This window comes from Brachypodium distachyon, chromosome 1 (assembly GCF_000005505.3).
Source record: "Brachypodium distachyon strain Bd21 chromosome 1, Brachypodium_distachyon_v3.0, whole genome shotgun sequence".
NCBI lineage: Eukaryota > Viridiplantae > Streptophyta > Magnoliopsida > Poales > Poaceae > Brachypodium > Brachypodium distachyon.
This window is the reverse complement of record NC_016131.3, coordinates 61,940,761-61,957,154: the sequence shown is the minus strand read 5'-3', so window position 1 is coordinate 61,957,154 and position 16,394 is coordinate 61,940,761. Positions and strand designations below refer to the sequence as shown.

The 16,394-nt window shown below is 42.4% G+C and overlaps 2 protein-coding genes and 1 non-coding gene across 3 annotated transcripts; all 3 read right to left on the bottom strand.

Moving 5' to 3' along the window:
- Positions 1 to 268: 268 nt before the first annotated feature.
- On the bottom strand, positions 269 to 5,819 carry LOC100837513 (alpha-humulene synthase-like). Its single transcript, XM_014900727.2, is given in 8 exon segments — positions 269 to 1,081; positions 1,168 to 1,416; positions 2,012 to 2,147; positions 2,244 to 2,462; positions 3,715 to 4,087; positions 4,382 to 4,616; positions 4,618 to 4,641; positions 5,703 to 5,819. Coding segments are annotated over 8 exon segments (1,626 nt in total). The 5' UTR covers positions 5,802 to 5,819; the 3' UTR covers positions 269 to 790.
- Positions 5,820 to 8,310: 2,491 nt separating this feature from the next.
- On the bottom strand, positions 8,311 to 8,430 carry MIR5061 (microRNA MIR5061). The gene has a single exon (NR_126844.1). It is a non-coding gene; the product is annotated as a microRNA MIR5061 (primary transcript).
- Positions 8,431 to 13,433: 5,003 nt separating this feature from the next.
- On the bottom strand, positions 13,434 to 16,339 carry LOC100829670. The gene is made up of 3 exons (XM_010231854.3): positions 16,024 to 16,339; positions 14,059 to 15,532; positions 13,434 to 13,735 (listed from the first exon to the last, which is right to left on the bottom strand). The coding sequence occupies exons 2-3, from the start codon at positions 15,077 to 15,079 to the stop codon at positions 13,713 to 13,715; spliced, it is 1,044 nt and encodes a 347-aa protein (XP_010230156.2). The 5' UTR covers positions 15,080 to 15,532; positions 16,024 to 16,339; the 3' UTR covers positions 13,434 to 13,712.
- Positions 16,340 to 16,394: the final 55 nt, after the last annotated feature.

Below are 16,394 nucleotides of genomic sequence, written 5' to 3'. Positions count from 1 at the left end.
CTTTAGTGGTCGTATGCCTGTACCACACACCTGGAGAGCTGTTGACCATCCCACTCATCACGGTGCATTGTCCTCAAATGCTTTGGTCCACCATGACCAAGTATCTCCGATTTTATAGAACTCGAGCTGGACAAGCAGCAGAGCTGAAGCAGCGTTGGAGAAAGAACCGCGTCCCCCAGTAAAGTGAAGCCATCTGGTAATAAATACCTTGCGTATGACGATACGCTCTAGTTTGTGCTCTTGTTCAATTTGGGGCCCCAAGGTGGTGTGCTTTTCATTCTTCATTGCATAGAGATGAACAGAAGTGTGTTTCGATGATCTAAGAAATTTTGCCTCGTCCCCACACCCCAGTACTCTGGGTGTTTTTAACATAGGTGTATAACTGTAATACACTGAACATAGGAATACAACTATAAAAGCATGCAGCATGCTATGTATAATGTGATGTAGCGTGATAACAGATAATTAATTATATGTTCTATGCATGCCCAATTTATTTGATCTGCAAATGTGACACGTGAATGACCAATAGAGAGTTAGAGACAACATGCTTTGTATCTCAACAATACATATTTTGTACTCACAAAAAAGAACAATACATATTCTGTGCAATGTATATACTCGCAAAATGTGCACCACACTTGCCAAATTTACTAGTCAAGCTGTAAATCCAAGTTACAGTAGATTGGATGTATCCCGACACAACTTTTATTAACATGAGGTAGAGGGTTCTTTTGCCTGAGAACGTGACCAGATACCATCAACAGACATGTACCACAGTGTCACTGGTCTATAGGGGAATATGATTGACAAACAGGCGCTTAATCGTTCCTTCGATGGCGCTGCTGAAGGTAAAAGCATCCTTCTTGTCGTCATACATGAACGGCATGCTGATCGTTATATTCGCGACTCGCTGTACCACTGGAAGCAGCTCAGGGAGCTGAAAGCGTGCTTGATTTGTAGTTTTCCATGCATCTTCGATCAGAGAGCCTATCTTGGCAAAGGCAACTTCACTTGCCACGCCATGCTCACTGATGTAACATTCCACGGAGCTGGCAACATCATTTTTGTTCTTCCCACGCTGTGAATAACACATGCTTAATCAGGTATTTCATCGTAATCAAAGGTAAACAATACAGGTAGTAATATTGGAAACTTAATTTATACCTTAAATGAAGCAAGGTCATTCATGAAGCGTGTCACCTGTGCACAAGCCTTGACAGCATCCGTGCAGCCAAGTGCCCATTGAAGTGCCTCCTTGGTTGCAGTATCACCCATACCAACTTGCAATCCAACACATACCCATGGTGCACCTGAACAGACACTAGATACCTTCACTTGCTCTTTAAATCTTGGCTTGTAATTCTGGTGAAACCATTCAGCTTCTTGGAGATAATTACTTGATAATATTTGAAACTGTAAATGGAAGATAAATGTGTCAGTAGTATTGATGAAAGATTTTGGTATGTACATGTCATGGATATGAATGTAGAGAAGTCATCTTTGACACATACAGGTATCCTTTCAGTATTACTACATAGAATCAGATCTGCGACCTACTTGGGCTGATATCTTAAGGGAGCAATGATATTAGTAGTGAATTTCTCAGAGTAAAACATGTGCCTCACATTGAAATATATGGTTTCTGCATCTACACAGTGTTACATATTTGTCTGGGGCATATCTTGCATAAAGGTTTTCATTAACATGGAGATCAACTTTTGTAGAAGTCCTCGATTCAGAGAGATAGCTCTGATACTATTACCACATCATAAATTAAAAGTCCCGAGTTCAGTTGGTGTTATGAGAAAAAAAAGTATAATTTGTGGCAGGTCATAAAGAAACGATAATGGGATAAGAACTAAAAAATTGTACCATCCGCAAAAACAGCACTATGATTGCGCCTCATCTTTAAGGTATGAACACAGATATCTTAGAGCATTGATAATATAGCCAATCAAGAATGGAAAATAGTCATCTAGTTGTGACTTCTAATATGATAGTGCTGTACCGCTTTTGTACTGAAAGAGACACGGTACTTCTCATCTGGTTTCAGCTCATCCTCAAACTCATTAAATGTGCTGAGCAGCTTGAGGTAGAATTTCTTTAGGTACTCTGGTAGAAGAGAAGCAGCACTCTCCTCCCATCTGCATACAAATTAATTAGTTACACATTTGAATGCAATTATGTAAATTCATTTTTTTTATCAAATTAATACTAAGCAACATAATGCCAACTCGAACCTTTGTATTGCTTCATTGAGTTGTTTACACTCCATCAAAGTAGCACGGACATCATAAGTGTCATCTGTCATGATTATTATTGCGATTATCTTCGCAAGGATCATCCTTGCACGTGTATACTCTTGCTCATAGTATGCCGTATATGACCATAAGTAGCACTCAACCACACGATCCCTCGAGTAGGTTAACCCAACTTCTCTATAAAGATTTTTCCACCATCTGAAATTGACTTTGTTGTTAGTGTTCATGTAATAGAATTATAGAAAAGCTAGGTTTGTTTTATGAGGAGTATCAAGTATGCACTGAAAGATTTTCAAGTTTTAAGGTAGGATTTGTATTGTAAGGAATGCTGCTAGTTATTAAGAAAAGTCACACTACATGTTTACAAGGCATGGATAAGGTGCTGCTCGGCATATTTGCAAAGTTCATGGTAGATCAGGTGTTTTTGCAAATTGAATGGTTGGCACAGCATCAGGGCAAACAGAGCATCACCACCAACTGGTTTGTTTATAGGAGTGAAGATAAGAACATTAGCTGATGAGACTAAACTTGCATTAGAGTTTACAAATGCTTTACTATCGTTACTTTTAGCTACCGTCTAGAATTTTTGTTTAACAGAGTATACTTCCCCCTTAAACTTGCCTGGTTGGGCTTAACAAAAAAATCTCACTCGCACATAATTTATTTCAGGTTTAAGCTCATGGTTCAGCTATATTGATCTTTATATCATGAAAAATACAGTTTAGTTAAAAATATGACAGCAAATATTACGAAAGCACTTGTTGTGGCACTAAGAGGATACGGCAAGTGAAAATGATTTGTACTGTAATGTGCCCCCATCTATGACTATGAGTTAAATGTATCCAAGTTCCTAAAGTATTCAAAGGGTGTCAACTGTCAAGTTAGTCCTACTTCTAGGTACTAGAAGTACTTCAAGTGAGTCATAGGCAGTCCTAAGCTCTGCTGGAGAGGATCTAGCCTACAGATGTAGCGTTTGCGTTTTGACTTTGGCCACATATGAACAGGAGCCCCATAGGCATAACTGAAAGGCGTAATATTTTGCAATGATTGCAAATTTATCACTAATATGCGGGCATTAATGTACCACAGAAACACTATGTCCTACAACTGGTGGCATGGCATGGGAGGAATTACGCCTGTCAATTATGCTTACGTGGCCAAAACAAATCGTTGGGTTGCAAGTCAGACCCTTTCCGACGAACTTAGGACCGCCGGTAGCTCAGTTAAAGTACTTTTAGCCTTTAGGATCTAAATGTGCATTTTCATAGAATTAGGACTAACTTGGCAGCCCTCCAATACTTTTAGGACCCAGGATGTATTTCTCTATACGTTTTTACTGCTTAGATGTTTCAACTGCGGAAGTTGCGGGGTACAGGTGGATTGGCATTAGCACCATAATATCAGTAAACTCAACTTTCATTTCTTTTCTAATGGCAGATATATATGTTACCTAGAAAGAGCCTTGAGCTCCTTCGAGTGGAGACGTTGTAGCAGGTTAAAATCCAGTTTGGCAAACTCCAGAATGGAGGAATTGTGCATGGGCTCTTCTTTGTACTCTGACATATAGTCCAACGCCTCTACTCTTTTCAACGTCCTTGTCAGTGGCAAGTGAAGAGAACGCCTGACTTGGTCAGCCAATGGGTACTTAAGGTAACTCTCCATCGATTCAAGGTGTTGTCTTGCAAACAAGATACTTTCTTCAAGCTCCGTCTCCCCATGAGTAAAAAGGTATGCTGCATTGTATAAACTTAATAGTCCCCTTGTGTCATTAGTTATGTCAACAAGGAAGGCCCCATCTTCATCTTTGAACTTGCTGAATACATCTGCAACAGATACATGGTACCTCTTGTGAGAACATTAGCCAGTACTGCGTGACTGTCCCTGCATTAGCTGCATAAGTTTTGTACTTTTTTAAGCTACTAACACATTGATTTTCTAGAAAAAGTTTCTTTTATGTGCATTCTGTGAGTGATGAGGTTTCTGTATCAGTACTAGCAAGCAAGTGTGTGTCGCCTTACATGTAAAATTATCAAAAGTTTAAGAACAATCTATTTATAGAAGAAACTTCTCCTAATAATACCAAATGTACTATTTAATTAAAAAATGCACTGTTTTACCTGTAGATACCCAAAACCCTTGCTGCCTCAGTAGCCGGAATCGAAGAGCGACATCATGAAGGCTAGCGCTATTGAATTCAGCAGCATGGGTACTTGTTAATGTGGAGACAATTTGTTCATGAAAATGATGATCTATACTTAGATGTTGGAGCGTGTCCACAAGGTTCAGTTTCTCAGTTATAGTGTTGCAAGCCCCAAACAACCCAATTACTTTCTCCTTCAGTAGATTTACCCTCTTCAGTCATCCATTGCTCTGACCCCTACATGCATACATAATTGTAAGTTATGCTGATAACTAAAAACTTGTGTGTGATGACATTTATGTAACCATATGATATACAGGCAAGAAAATAGTAATGTTAGTAGGCAAGACGGTTCTTTATTAGAGTTGCATCCATGAATTTTTATTTTCGGTTACAAATTGTGTACCTACTCTGAAGACAAGCAAAATAAAGCATGTTATTTCTAAACATGCAAAGGAAAAACAAAAAAGTGATAATAGTTCTGAGTTACTTCTAAAATCAAACAAATTTCCAATAGAGGTGTCATTTTTTACTATAATCTTAAATATTTATTTTTCTTATACCTTGGAAATGCAATTCAATTTTATTTTGAAACTTTATAGGTTTATAGAATATAGCTCCCTGCACGTGTTAAAGTATTTTATAACCTTCTGGTTTGGTTCTCACGAGTTTTACAAGGAGGGTAATTCCTGCAAGATTTTACCCATTTATAAAAATAAAATAAACTAGTAATAGTGCTCGTGCTAACATGACCTTTTTCTGATGGCAAATACCCAGTTGTGCAGTTACAAGAAATAAGACATGTTTTAGCCATGTTAATAAAGACAAAAAGTAGGTAAAATAATTATTGCCCTATATTAAGATTGTAAAGTGTTCCAAAGCCTGTGCATTGGTAGTAATAATTAGTGCCAAAGTTCCTATTAGGTCTAGGGACTCGGTCATCATGGAATCTGGGCTTCACAGGTAGTCCCTAGGATTTCACAGTTCTTAGAGGGGTCTCGCCACAAGCCTAGTACCTCTAGATAGGAAAATAAGGTTAGCTATAAGCAAAATTAGTTTTTATGTGATCCAAAATCCCCAAGCCCTCTCTTTTATTGGTGGCCCCACTGCGCAGCAAGTTTAGAGGTTTGCCTCTAGGCGGAGATGGGAGAGGCTTACAGTCTGAGAAACCTCACCCTGCAGAGGCTTGAGCTGTGCTTGTGGGGATGGAACATTTTGATTCGCAAGATAAAACTGACAGAAAGACATACACGCAATAAAATGCAACAACTTTGTTACTGATGTACGCATGAGCATGCCTGTAACGGTTCTGGATTGTAGTTGATAAAGAAATCACCCCATACTGTGGGATGGAACACAGGCGCCATCTCCGGAACATCATGGGGCGCCATGGGCATGTATTTTCTGGTGATCGGTATAGTGGTATGGCTTTGAAATAAACCGAACTACGTATGGCTTTATATAGAGTAGGTAACACGGCTGCGCGGGAGCACTGATAAGGAAGCTGCGTCATTCGAAAACTAGGCAGCCACTTCAATGCTTGTTGTGCCAAGAATAGTCAATTAGAAGAACGAGCTGAACTTTCCCCTGTACATTTTGCTGCGGGTAATCTCTATTTATATATTATGAGAAAACATGTGTGGCAGTTTTCACTGTACATTTTGCTGCGGATACTCTTTGATTATTTATTTATTTTATTACGATAAAACATGTGTGCACACCGCCACACGTTAAGGGTGTGTTTGGCAGTACTAAAGTGAGTACACGGTACTTTCTCTTCATGAGTGACTCAGAATTGTCTAGATTCGCATGGATATGTACATTTACTCACGTTTAAATTTTGGCAAATTCAAAAATGACACTGCAATTCTCCATTTTTTTTAAAATGTCACTGCAAATCAGCAAAAAATGCTACTACGGTGGATCAAAAGATGCCAATGATGTAATGGCATGTTTCGAAGGATGAGGACTGCCTTGGCATTTTTTGAATTCGCCAAAATTGCTTTGGCACATGCCAAACCAACCCTATTTTAAAACATTATTTAATTAGCATACCCTTTTTTTTGATATATCACTTTCATTTCATTGATATTTTCGTTAACATATATTATTTTAGCTATATATCCTTGAAATTCCAGTGATATAACAATAGAACAATTGGGGGACTAGGTTTTATTGGTTTTTGAATTAGGGACCATTCCTAGACTTCTGCAACAGTTGAGAGATGCAAAATATAGTTTTCTCTATTGCATTTGATCCTGCAATGCGATATGCGCATTTTCCTTTCCACGGGAAGGAGCAGCTTTGACGTCACTCCATCAACACTTTTTATATGAACATAATATGGTATTTTCTCTGTTGCAAAATGTATAGGAATTTTGGTTGTCTAACTATGAGTTTTGCTGGTAATATGTAGTGTGCAATTTTTATTATTGGTTGCATAATCACAATAATACAAGAGTGCTTTTTGACGATAAATCTAATTAGTTTTACCAATTTATGTGAAACAACATTATTAAATCGATTCCTGGTAAAAAGCCTGAACTTATATGGTCAAAATGCTTCTTAGGATGTATTTGGTACAGCTCTAGCTCTAAAGATTTGGTGGAGCTGGTCATTCATAACTTTACTTTTTCATGAAGCTGGAGCTGTGGATACTTGAAAGATGTTTGTAGTTATCTTGTTGTATTCTTGAATTAATCATAACTTCAGTTCCAAAAAAAATGAAGCTATGAATGACCTGCTCCACCAAATTCTTGAAGCCGGAGCTGTCCTAAACACACATTACTCTGTTGAAAGAAAATGATTCTTACTCTGCGCAGACCTATGGGGTTCTCACCAGCTCCCGCAAGGGTCTAGGATGCGCGCATGCATGTTAAACGAAGAGGAGACGGAATAGACAGAAAAAAGACCGTCGGCTGCCGTACGCTGAGACTGAACACGGATGGATATACGCATCATTGGCGCCGGCCGGGCGCAAAAATGATCGTTGTGCTGTCAACCGTACCGTTAATAGCAGCCCCGCGCGCTTACCGTCTAGATACCGTCCGTCTAGATCAGTGACTGCACTGACAGTCGTCTGACGTTGACCCAGCTGACCCGATCGATAATGATGCAAGTACGTAGACGGTAGACCAGAGCCGGTCTCCCTCCTGCTTCCTGGCTGCGGGAATATGTATTACTTGTAGGATTAGCCGTCGTTTTGCCGGCCGGTGACGATGTGAAGGAACGAACCGTATGTACGCGCGCGCCCGCAAAAGGGAGGGAAGCGATGGCGTGCGGCTGTCAGGACGACGGCGACATGCCGGGAGCTAGTTCGCGTGCAGCAGTGCACGGCGGAATGTGACCTCGTGAAACCACGCTCACGTACCATACGCGGGTCGTTCATGTGCGTGTGTGTTTTTTTTTTAAAAAACACGGTACAAACGCAGACGCTCACACACACGCATACACTTACCTCTATGGACGCATAGAAATTGATGAAATTACCGCAGGCGTCTCGCTGTTGACGGGTACGTCAGTTAAACCCTGAAATAAATCCAGGTAAATGTGAGCACCCATATCAAGTTTAGGACTTGAAACTGGATGGGCTGGTTCCACCACAGGAAATCACACCACCTGAGCTAGGCTCAGTTCACGCGCGTGTGTGTGTTTTCTTGGAAAGATGCCGATGCAGATGCAGGTATTTGTTGCGGCCGCTCAGGATGTCTGTGGCATGGTCATGCCTGACGATTGGTCCTTGCGTGTTGCGCAGTTTACATGCCAAATATCTGAGGCAAAATGCTGGCACAGTGACATTCTAGCAAAAATTTCTGCGTTGATTGGTTCCTGTTGCAAACGCATTGAATTACTTCAGTTTGTCTAGTCACGCAACCATATGCACCAAAAGTAAGGAAATCTTCGTGATACAATTTGGTACCGAGCAGGACAGAACAGATACAATGGACCGGAGAAACTATGTGTGATTGCTTCCCAGCGCCATGCGATGATTGCTATCTCTCTCTCTCACTCGGTCACCGGTATCCTCCTCGTTGGCTTTGGCTTCATATTATTAGGTGTTTTTTCACTATTGCAGAAAACCTCTCCAATAACGGTTGAAAAACAGGGTTAGTGGCGGTAGTCACGCTCGCCACCAACTCTGTGCCACTGGTGATTAGACCTCCAGTGTCGGGCAAAATACATGCCACTGATGGTCATAGGGCACCAATGGCGGTCCAAATACCGCCACTCATGATGCCTTCGGCACCTTCTGAAACGTGCGTAGAGGACATCAATGACGAGCTGCAGAACCACCACTGGGGATTTCCAGTGGCGGTGACTGATCAGCAGTGACCGTCCGTAATCACCGTCACTGGTGCTTGACCACTGTCCTAGAGACTCACCCAGTGGCAGGAATAGTTTGGGAAGAGGATGACCGTCACTGGTGAGTCTCTGTGATGCCCCGAATGGCTTCCAATAGCGGTCATTTTCTTAGCCCGAGAGGGTCCATGGAAGGGGTTTTCTGTAGTAGTGTCGTGGCTTATAATCTAAAAGTGAAAAATCACATTTAAATCTAACCAAACAGGCAGGGCCGTAGAATAAGCCACAGCAGCCATGCAACGTCCTCGCCATCTGCTATATCTCTCCCACCTCTCTACCATCTATACTTGCAGGATCTCTCTTTCAACTCGTCCATACGCAAGGCCATGAAAGATAAGGTATATCATCTTGTTAATATACCTTATCTTCCATGGCGACAACTTCTCTTGGTCGGTTTGCTCCATTAATGCAGGCACCAAGAGAAGCCGCTATAAAGCAAGCTCCGTTAGATGGAAAATGTCGCGATGTTTTGCAGGTGCCAAGCGACGCCACTATAAAGCGAGCTCCGTCAGATGGAAGACGGTGAGATGTCAGGTATCAAGCAACGCCGCTATAAAGCGAGCTATGTCAGATCAAAGACAACGAGATGTTTTGCAGGTACCGAACTGCTAGCGTGCCCCGTTCGGACTTGAACACAGCTTTGCCGAATGATATGTTGAGCACGAAATGTATCCTTTTACGGCCATGTCCGTAGAGATGAGGAACATACCATCTCGCACTCTTATTTACACGGGTTGAAGCCGGGAATTCCAGCAAGTTGTGTTGTGGCAAAATAGAAACGCCCATCATCATTTGGAGGCAAATAAATCTGAAATTGTTCATAGGGGTAAACAACCCAGGCAGAAAACTTCTCATAAATTTTGAGACTATTGAAGTACAGGAATGCGCTCCTTAAATTCGCAAGTGCAACCGATGGCGCAGTTCGCCATCGAAAGAGATATGCAGCTTGCAAACATTCTGAATCTCCAATTTTGCTGAGATGCAAGGCACTCACGTATGAACAACCCGTAGGAAATCCAGTCCATTCGGACCATGGGAAGAGCTCCAAATAATTTGTACAAGTCGCTAACAGCGCACGGTATGTATTTCTGATATATTATTCATTCAAATATACGGCAACATGAAGACCAGAACAAAAAAAGAGAGACCTCAAACATATCCCGGGGAAGAGAAAACAATATGCAAGTCAAAATAAATTTTCTTGCTTCACTCAGCTAGCAGCGATGGTAAAAATTAATGGACCGTCCATTTTCTCTCATCTAAGCGTTCAGATTAGTTTCTACTCATTGATACTCCAATTTGGATGTATGAAGTGTCATCTCAAAATAAGATGTAGTATCAAGAAGGCCAGACTAAAAACATAAAGTAATACTCCGGTTACACGGTAAAATCTACCTTCAAAAGAGCACATATAGTCCTCACTGGAATTTATGCAAGCAAGGATTCATCAGGACCGAGCCTATGAAATCAACAAAATAACCTCTAGCCAGGTCCAAAGGTATTTAGAAACAAATGTCATCCTTCTGACCAGTGGCGCCCATCAATGTCATCAGTAGCGGACCCAGATTTTGAATATTGGGTGGGACAAATACACATTGCTTATATTTTTTTTTCTATTTTTTCCTGATAATTTCTATTGGTAAAAGAAAGGATTCAAAAAATTACTGGGTCTGCCCCTGAATGTCATCGTGAAAACACATCCAACGTCACTTTCTTGATCATCTTACTCCCAGCTTCAAGTTTTGTTCGATTTGGTTCTTTCTGCAACATGGCCCATGAATTAATATTGTTGTCAAAGACAACAATATAATATTGAACCATATGCCCTGATTTTAAGTCTGAACCACGATGTAACCATCAACGGTTCGGATTCGCATTGCATTGGTGATGCTATGCACATTCTCGTTCCCACAGGAAGGAGCACAACAACCGATTTGTCTCCAGATTTATTTTCAAAAGTACTTACTGATAATTGTGATTCTGTATCATCATGTGCATCATGTATTAGTGAAGTAATTCTAGGTCAATGCATTACATTATAAAACTGATGAAGTATATATTTAACAAAAACCCACATATATTTGGATTAGTTGTTGGGAGAAAGCGCGAATTCTGGACTGTCAAAATATCTCTAAACTTTCCAAATGGAGCTCTTATAAGTAACGAAGTTATCCGGTTTAGGAGCATTTTGTGGCCATTGGCTTGAACGGCCATTATTTTCCTGCGCCCAAGCAAGTGGTTTATAAGAACGTTGTATGTTATCCTCTCCGTTGCAAAATGTATAATATATTTTGATTGTCCAAATATGAGTTTTGCTAGTAGTATATAGTGTGCAATTGTTTTGATAGTTACTAAATCACATTCGGCACCAAAGTGCTTTTGTCAATGAATCTAATTATTTAATATTGCCAATTTATGTGAAGCGGCATACATATTATTAAAACAATTCCTGGTGAAAAGCCTGAATTTATATGGTCAAAATGATTCTTACTACACATTTTCCAACATAGTGTAATTATGTTATTTCCTATGGTCCATATTATTTGTCACAGATTTGTCAAGATACACATATATTTAGACGCCTTTCGTTTGTTGTAAATGTGTAGGTACATCCATATCCCTAATAATAAAAGCAGGAAGGTTTCCTTCGTCGTCATCCGCGGTGCATCAATTTCCGTGCATGTTTTGATTTTCCGTGTCTCCTTACACTCCATCGAACCTTCTTTTTCCTATTCCCACAGCGCTGCCTTCCCGGGCCGCCCGCGTAGTACCTCCCTGCAGTGACCGCTCTCGATACACGTCGGCGTCGGATTAGATTATCGTGCAAGAGACGAGCTGATCGGCGCTATCCACCGTTCCTCGTGCACTGCACCACCGTGTGCTCTGACGCCAGCTACGGCCGGCGGGCGGTGTGGACTGGGTGCCATGTCCGTGGCCGCGGCTGCTAGCATCAGCCCCGAGATCATTTTGATGAATGTCCAATTATATTGTTATGTTTTGTATAAACATGAATTGTCGTGTGCACATGTTTAAGAGGCCGTGGCAACGCACGGACACTGTAATAGTTTAGACAAAACGACAAGTAATATGGATGGGAGGCAGCAGTAGACGCATGGAGCTCTTGAAAGATCCTGCAACGGTTGCGCGTGTGGAACGAGGACGGTGCTTCGGTGATGTACTATCAGTGACTTTGCAATCCCGGCAGGTGGGAACGGCCCCACGCATCAGTGAGGATGCCACACGTCGCCGAAGCAGCCTCCGTCGAACGAAGAGACGGAAGAAAAGACGGAAAATAGCCAAAAAATAAAAGACTGCAGGCCAATGACAAGTGGTCATCCAGTTCACCTCTTCTGTACACGTACATAATAGATGAGAACGGGTGCAAAGGGCGTCGCCCTAGACTTGAGCGCGTATTGAAAAAAAAAAATCAGTGTTGGGCCCAGGGGCAGAGGCAGCACCCACTAAGATTTGAATTTTTTAATTAAGTTGCAATTTTATTTTCATGCTTCAGCCTCCAATAAATCACCTCTTCTATTCTGTTCTGATCCTCCCTATGCGTATTTTCTACCTCGGCCACTGGTTGGGCCGATAATGTCAATCGTCGAAGTTCGTACATACTTCCGCCGGCTGCCGCGCGCTGAAATGGATAATATGCAAAATCGGGGGCAAATGAGTTTAGACCAAGCGATCGACCGGAGCAGTACTACCCAAGGCGCGTGCCTGTCAGCGGCAATCGACTGCGCGCCCGCTGGTCAATCTCATGGAATCGAGAAAAGTATTCGTAATCCGGATTAATAGCAGCCCCCCGCGCTAGCTTGCCGTCTATATACCGATAACGATGCAAGTACGTAGACCAGAGGCTCCCTGCCTGGCTGCAGGAATACTGTTACCAAGTTCAAAAGTCAAAAGTCAAATTACAATGAAGGGATTGTGGAGCGAGGTATTATTAGCCGTCGCTTTGCCGGCCGGTGAGCGGTGACGATGTGAGTTTAGGAACGAACCGTGTGTACGCGCGCGCGCCCACAAAAGGGAGGGGACGCGACGTTGATGGCGTGCGGCTGCCAAGACGACGGTCGACGGCGACATGCCGGGAGTTTGCATGCAGCAGGCCAGCAGTCAGCAGTGCACGGCGGAACCAATTCACGCACACGCGTACTGCACGTACGGGTCATTCATGTGATGTTTCTTTTCTTAAACCCCATCGATTTCGTATTAAAGAAAAACTGTCACATTACAGAACAGAGTCTTAGACATGAAAAGAAAGAGAAACAAAACAAAGCATGAAAAGTCCAGAAAGCCATATCTCAACTGGAGATACAGAGATCTCGGTGAGAACTGGCGTTTGCTCCCTACCATCATCCACTTTACAGTGTCCTTCTCGTTTGTCAATTGAACATCTTCCATAAGGATCAAAAAATTCTTGCCACCGGTCAGCACGCAGTGTGCTCATAAAAAGTTCTTCTCAATTGAACACTGTCCAGGCCTTTATCTTTTTAGCTGCTTGACATGTTTGTAGAAAGTGAGGTTGTACAGTCTGGTATATCTGTCATTCATGTGATGTAAGCTTGCATTTTTCACATACGCCTGGGGTCAACCGATCACCTTTTTTTCCCAGGAAGAAGAAAAAAGGAGTCACTGCTTGGGACATTGGTTAAAGAAAACAAACATTCTTTGAGTAAACTATCTAACTTTATATTTATTATTAAAAAAACAAATGACGTTGGATCGGGTATAAACCAAAAAGAGAGAGCCAAAAAGGTAGAGTACATGATTAAACTGAAAGAAGGTTTACTTGTACACAGTAGTACATCAACAACACATGATCACCCCCTGTACAATTTGGACTGCCATTAGGCCTATCCACCGTTACCGTACTAGGTACTGGACTAAATGAATTCAGCGATATAGATATTCATCTGCAGCCCCAATCATGCATGGCCCCAATGTTCTCATGGGTGGCCGTCCACAGCATCTGCCGGCAGCATAGGAGAAAACAAACCTAGTTAGGTCTGATCGGAATGAAACCAGAAATCACGTAATAGGTGGAGAAGCAGTGCAATAAGAAAATGGATAGCATTAGTTAGCATCTAGTCAGAAAATTTGCAGAGAACTACAATTCGCCTAAGAAGAATAACGAGGCATGATGAAGCTTTATCTCCCACAGAAATACGAAAACCAGGTGGGTCTAAGTCTAACGCCAGCTTAATTTTAGCAAGGTGCATGCAGTTCATGAAACAGAGAATAGAACAAAAAAGTGAAGGCAAACCATACTAATATCAGTCAGGAGATCAGCACCTGTGGTATAAAAGCCAGTGTATGGGAAGAGAGTTGCAGACACATCAGCTTCCAAAACCTTCTTGCACTGCATTGACTTGAGCTGAACTGCAAAGACACCAATTTTCGTCCATATAAAAACCGAATCATCATCCTCAACGAGACCCAATATCCTGGCTGGAGGCCTTACAGCCAAATGATTATCTGTCAATGGCAGAGATGGCACTTTCAGTGTTAGGAATGCATCCAACAGGATGGTCCTCTTCAGCACCCATCCTGTAACACCATCAGCGTCCGTCTCGTGCGCCCATAGGCACAAGTTGAATTCTGTTAAGGCAGCAAGGCCTAGCCCGCCATCCTCTGCCTTCATGATGTGTACATTCCGCCTGTATATACTGTGTGTATCTGGTGGACACTCAATATGGTATAATCTACATGTGCCCAGCTCAAATGCAAGGATGTACTTTGATTTAAGCGGCCAGTACAAGATGTTCCCGACAAGGACGCTAGGCCTTGAATCAACCTCAGATGGTGTCGGTGAACACACCACAATTTGCCAGCTGCCTTTCTCTGATGAGTATATAGAGACATATGCAAAGCCAGTGCAGGTGTATACCCACACTATGGTGAAGGGGCAAGAGCGGCAGGCACCATGGCCATTGTTGTGGCCGGCTGCACAAAGCACTGCAGCATTGCTCTGAGGAACACCACCAAAACGACTGTTTGCATCAGGATTAACCGGTACATGTTGCCGATTGCCAGTCATGGGGTTCCACACTTGGAGTTTTGTCCAACCTGAGCTAACGAGGAGGACAAGGCTGTGGCGGCAGCCAAGGATGCGCCAGCAGGGGTCAGGTAGGGAGAAAGCTTCCGTTGCGACACAATTGGGAGGGTCCCCAGTGGGGAGAAAACGAGGGATCTGAGTGCTGTTACTGAAGAAGCCAAGCACAGGGAGTTTCTGATGGAGTGTGTGAAAGCAGCGAACGAATTGGCGGTCTTGGATGAGGCAGCGCCATTGCTTGCAGACGAGCGACGTCCGCATCAGGCAAGCTGGGTGTGCTGGTAGACGGAGAAAGATCTCGATGAGCACGTCGTCTGGTAGCAAGCTTGGTGAGGCAGGTAACAACTGGCAATGTGGTTTAGCCTTAGAAAGATGCCAACACTTATGACACGGGATAACATTTCCTTTATCATCAACAGAATAGGACCCGTCCTCAACACCAAGGATGACATAACATTGGCAATAGTGGTGGTGCTATGCACCAAAAATCCATAAGGCTTCATCATCTTCCTGTGACCTTATATCTTGGTGGTTTGGCTAGAAGCAACAGGCAATGATAATGTGGCAAGGTTTGTTGATTCTTCCAGTCACTTTTGGATATCTCTACTTACTTTAGTTTGCTTTAGAAAAACACGACAGCACTCTTTAATCTCTGTCTCTGTACCACTGCTCCAACTCCTCTGATGAGAACAATGACGTGCACGTGAATTAGTTCTGCATTTACATATCGAAAATTGAAATTTGCTAGTAGCAAAATATAACCCCAAAAAAATGTGTTCTCACAAATAAGACCTGTATTGAAACACGGAAAATAAAATACTAGGTGTTCTCAGAATTAAGACCTACATTGAAACACACAAAATAGGTGTTTAGTCCATGCTTCCATATCAACTTTTATTCAATCTAGGCATAGCATTTTAAGTACTAGTGTGTAAAGCATATCCTGTTGGTCTAAATACGAAATTATAGATCACTACTACTTGTTTAGAACTATATATCCTCATATCATTGGTACGCACATAGTTATAGTAGGTTGAGATTCAGTGACGTCAATAGTTAAATTTTATCTCACCCAATGGCTCTGCCTAAGGAAGATGAAATTAAGCAAACAATGGTGAATTAGCTACAGAGCGAATAGAATCTACCTAGCCAGGGGCGGATCTAGATGGAAAATTTCTGTCGGTCAGTGGGGTTTAAGCTCATACCTCAGAAACTAATGGCCGAAATTGCGGACTGGCCGGGGCTGAGGCAGCGATGAAGGTTGAACGGGAACGGCGACGCGCGTGAGAGGCCGAGGGGTTCGAGGGGTGAGGCATCGCGCAGAGACCAAATATGTATGCTGGGCTCTAGGCTCTAGGGAACGGAGATACGGATTGGGCGGAGGTACTTGAGGGTGGGATTCGGGTTTGTACAAGGTCCGGGATCGATCCCCAGTTCTTCTCGGACTCCACCGGGTGGCCATCGGTTGCTATTTGTGTGTTTGGGAGAGAAGAACGAGGAATTCGATTAGAGGAGGAACAGAGAACGAGGAATCCGATTAGAATTCCCAATTTTCTAGAATTCAGAATTCGATTAG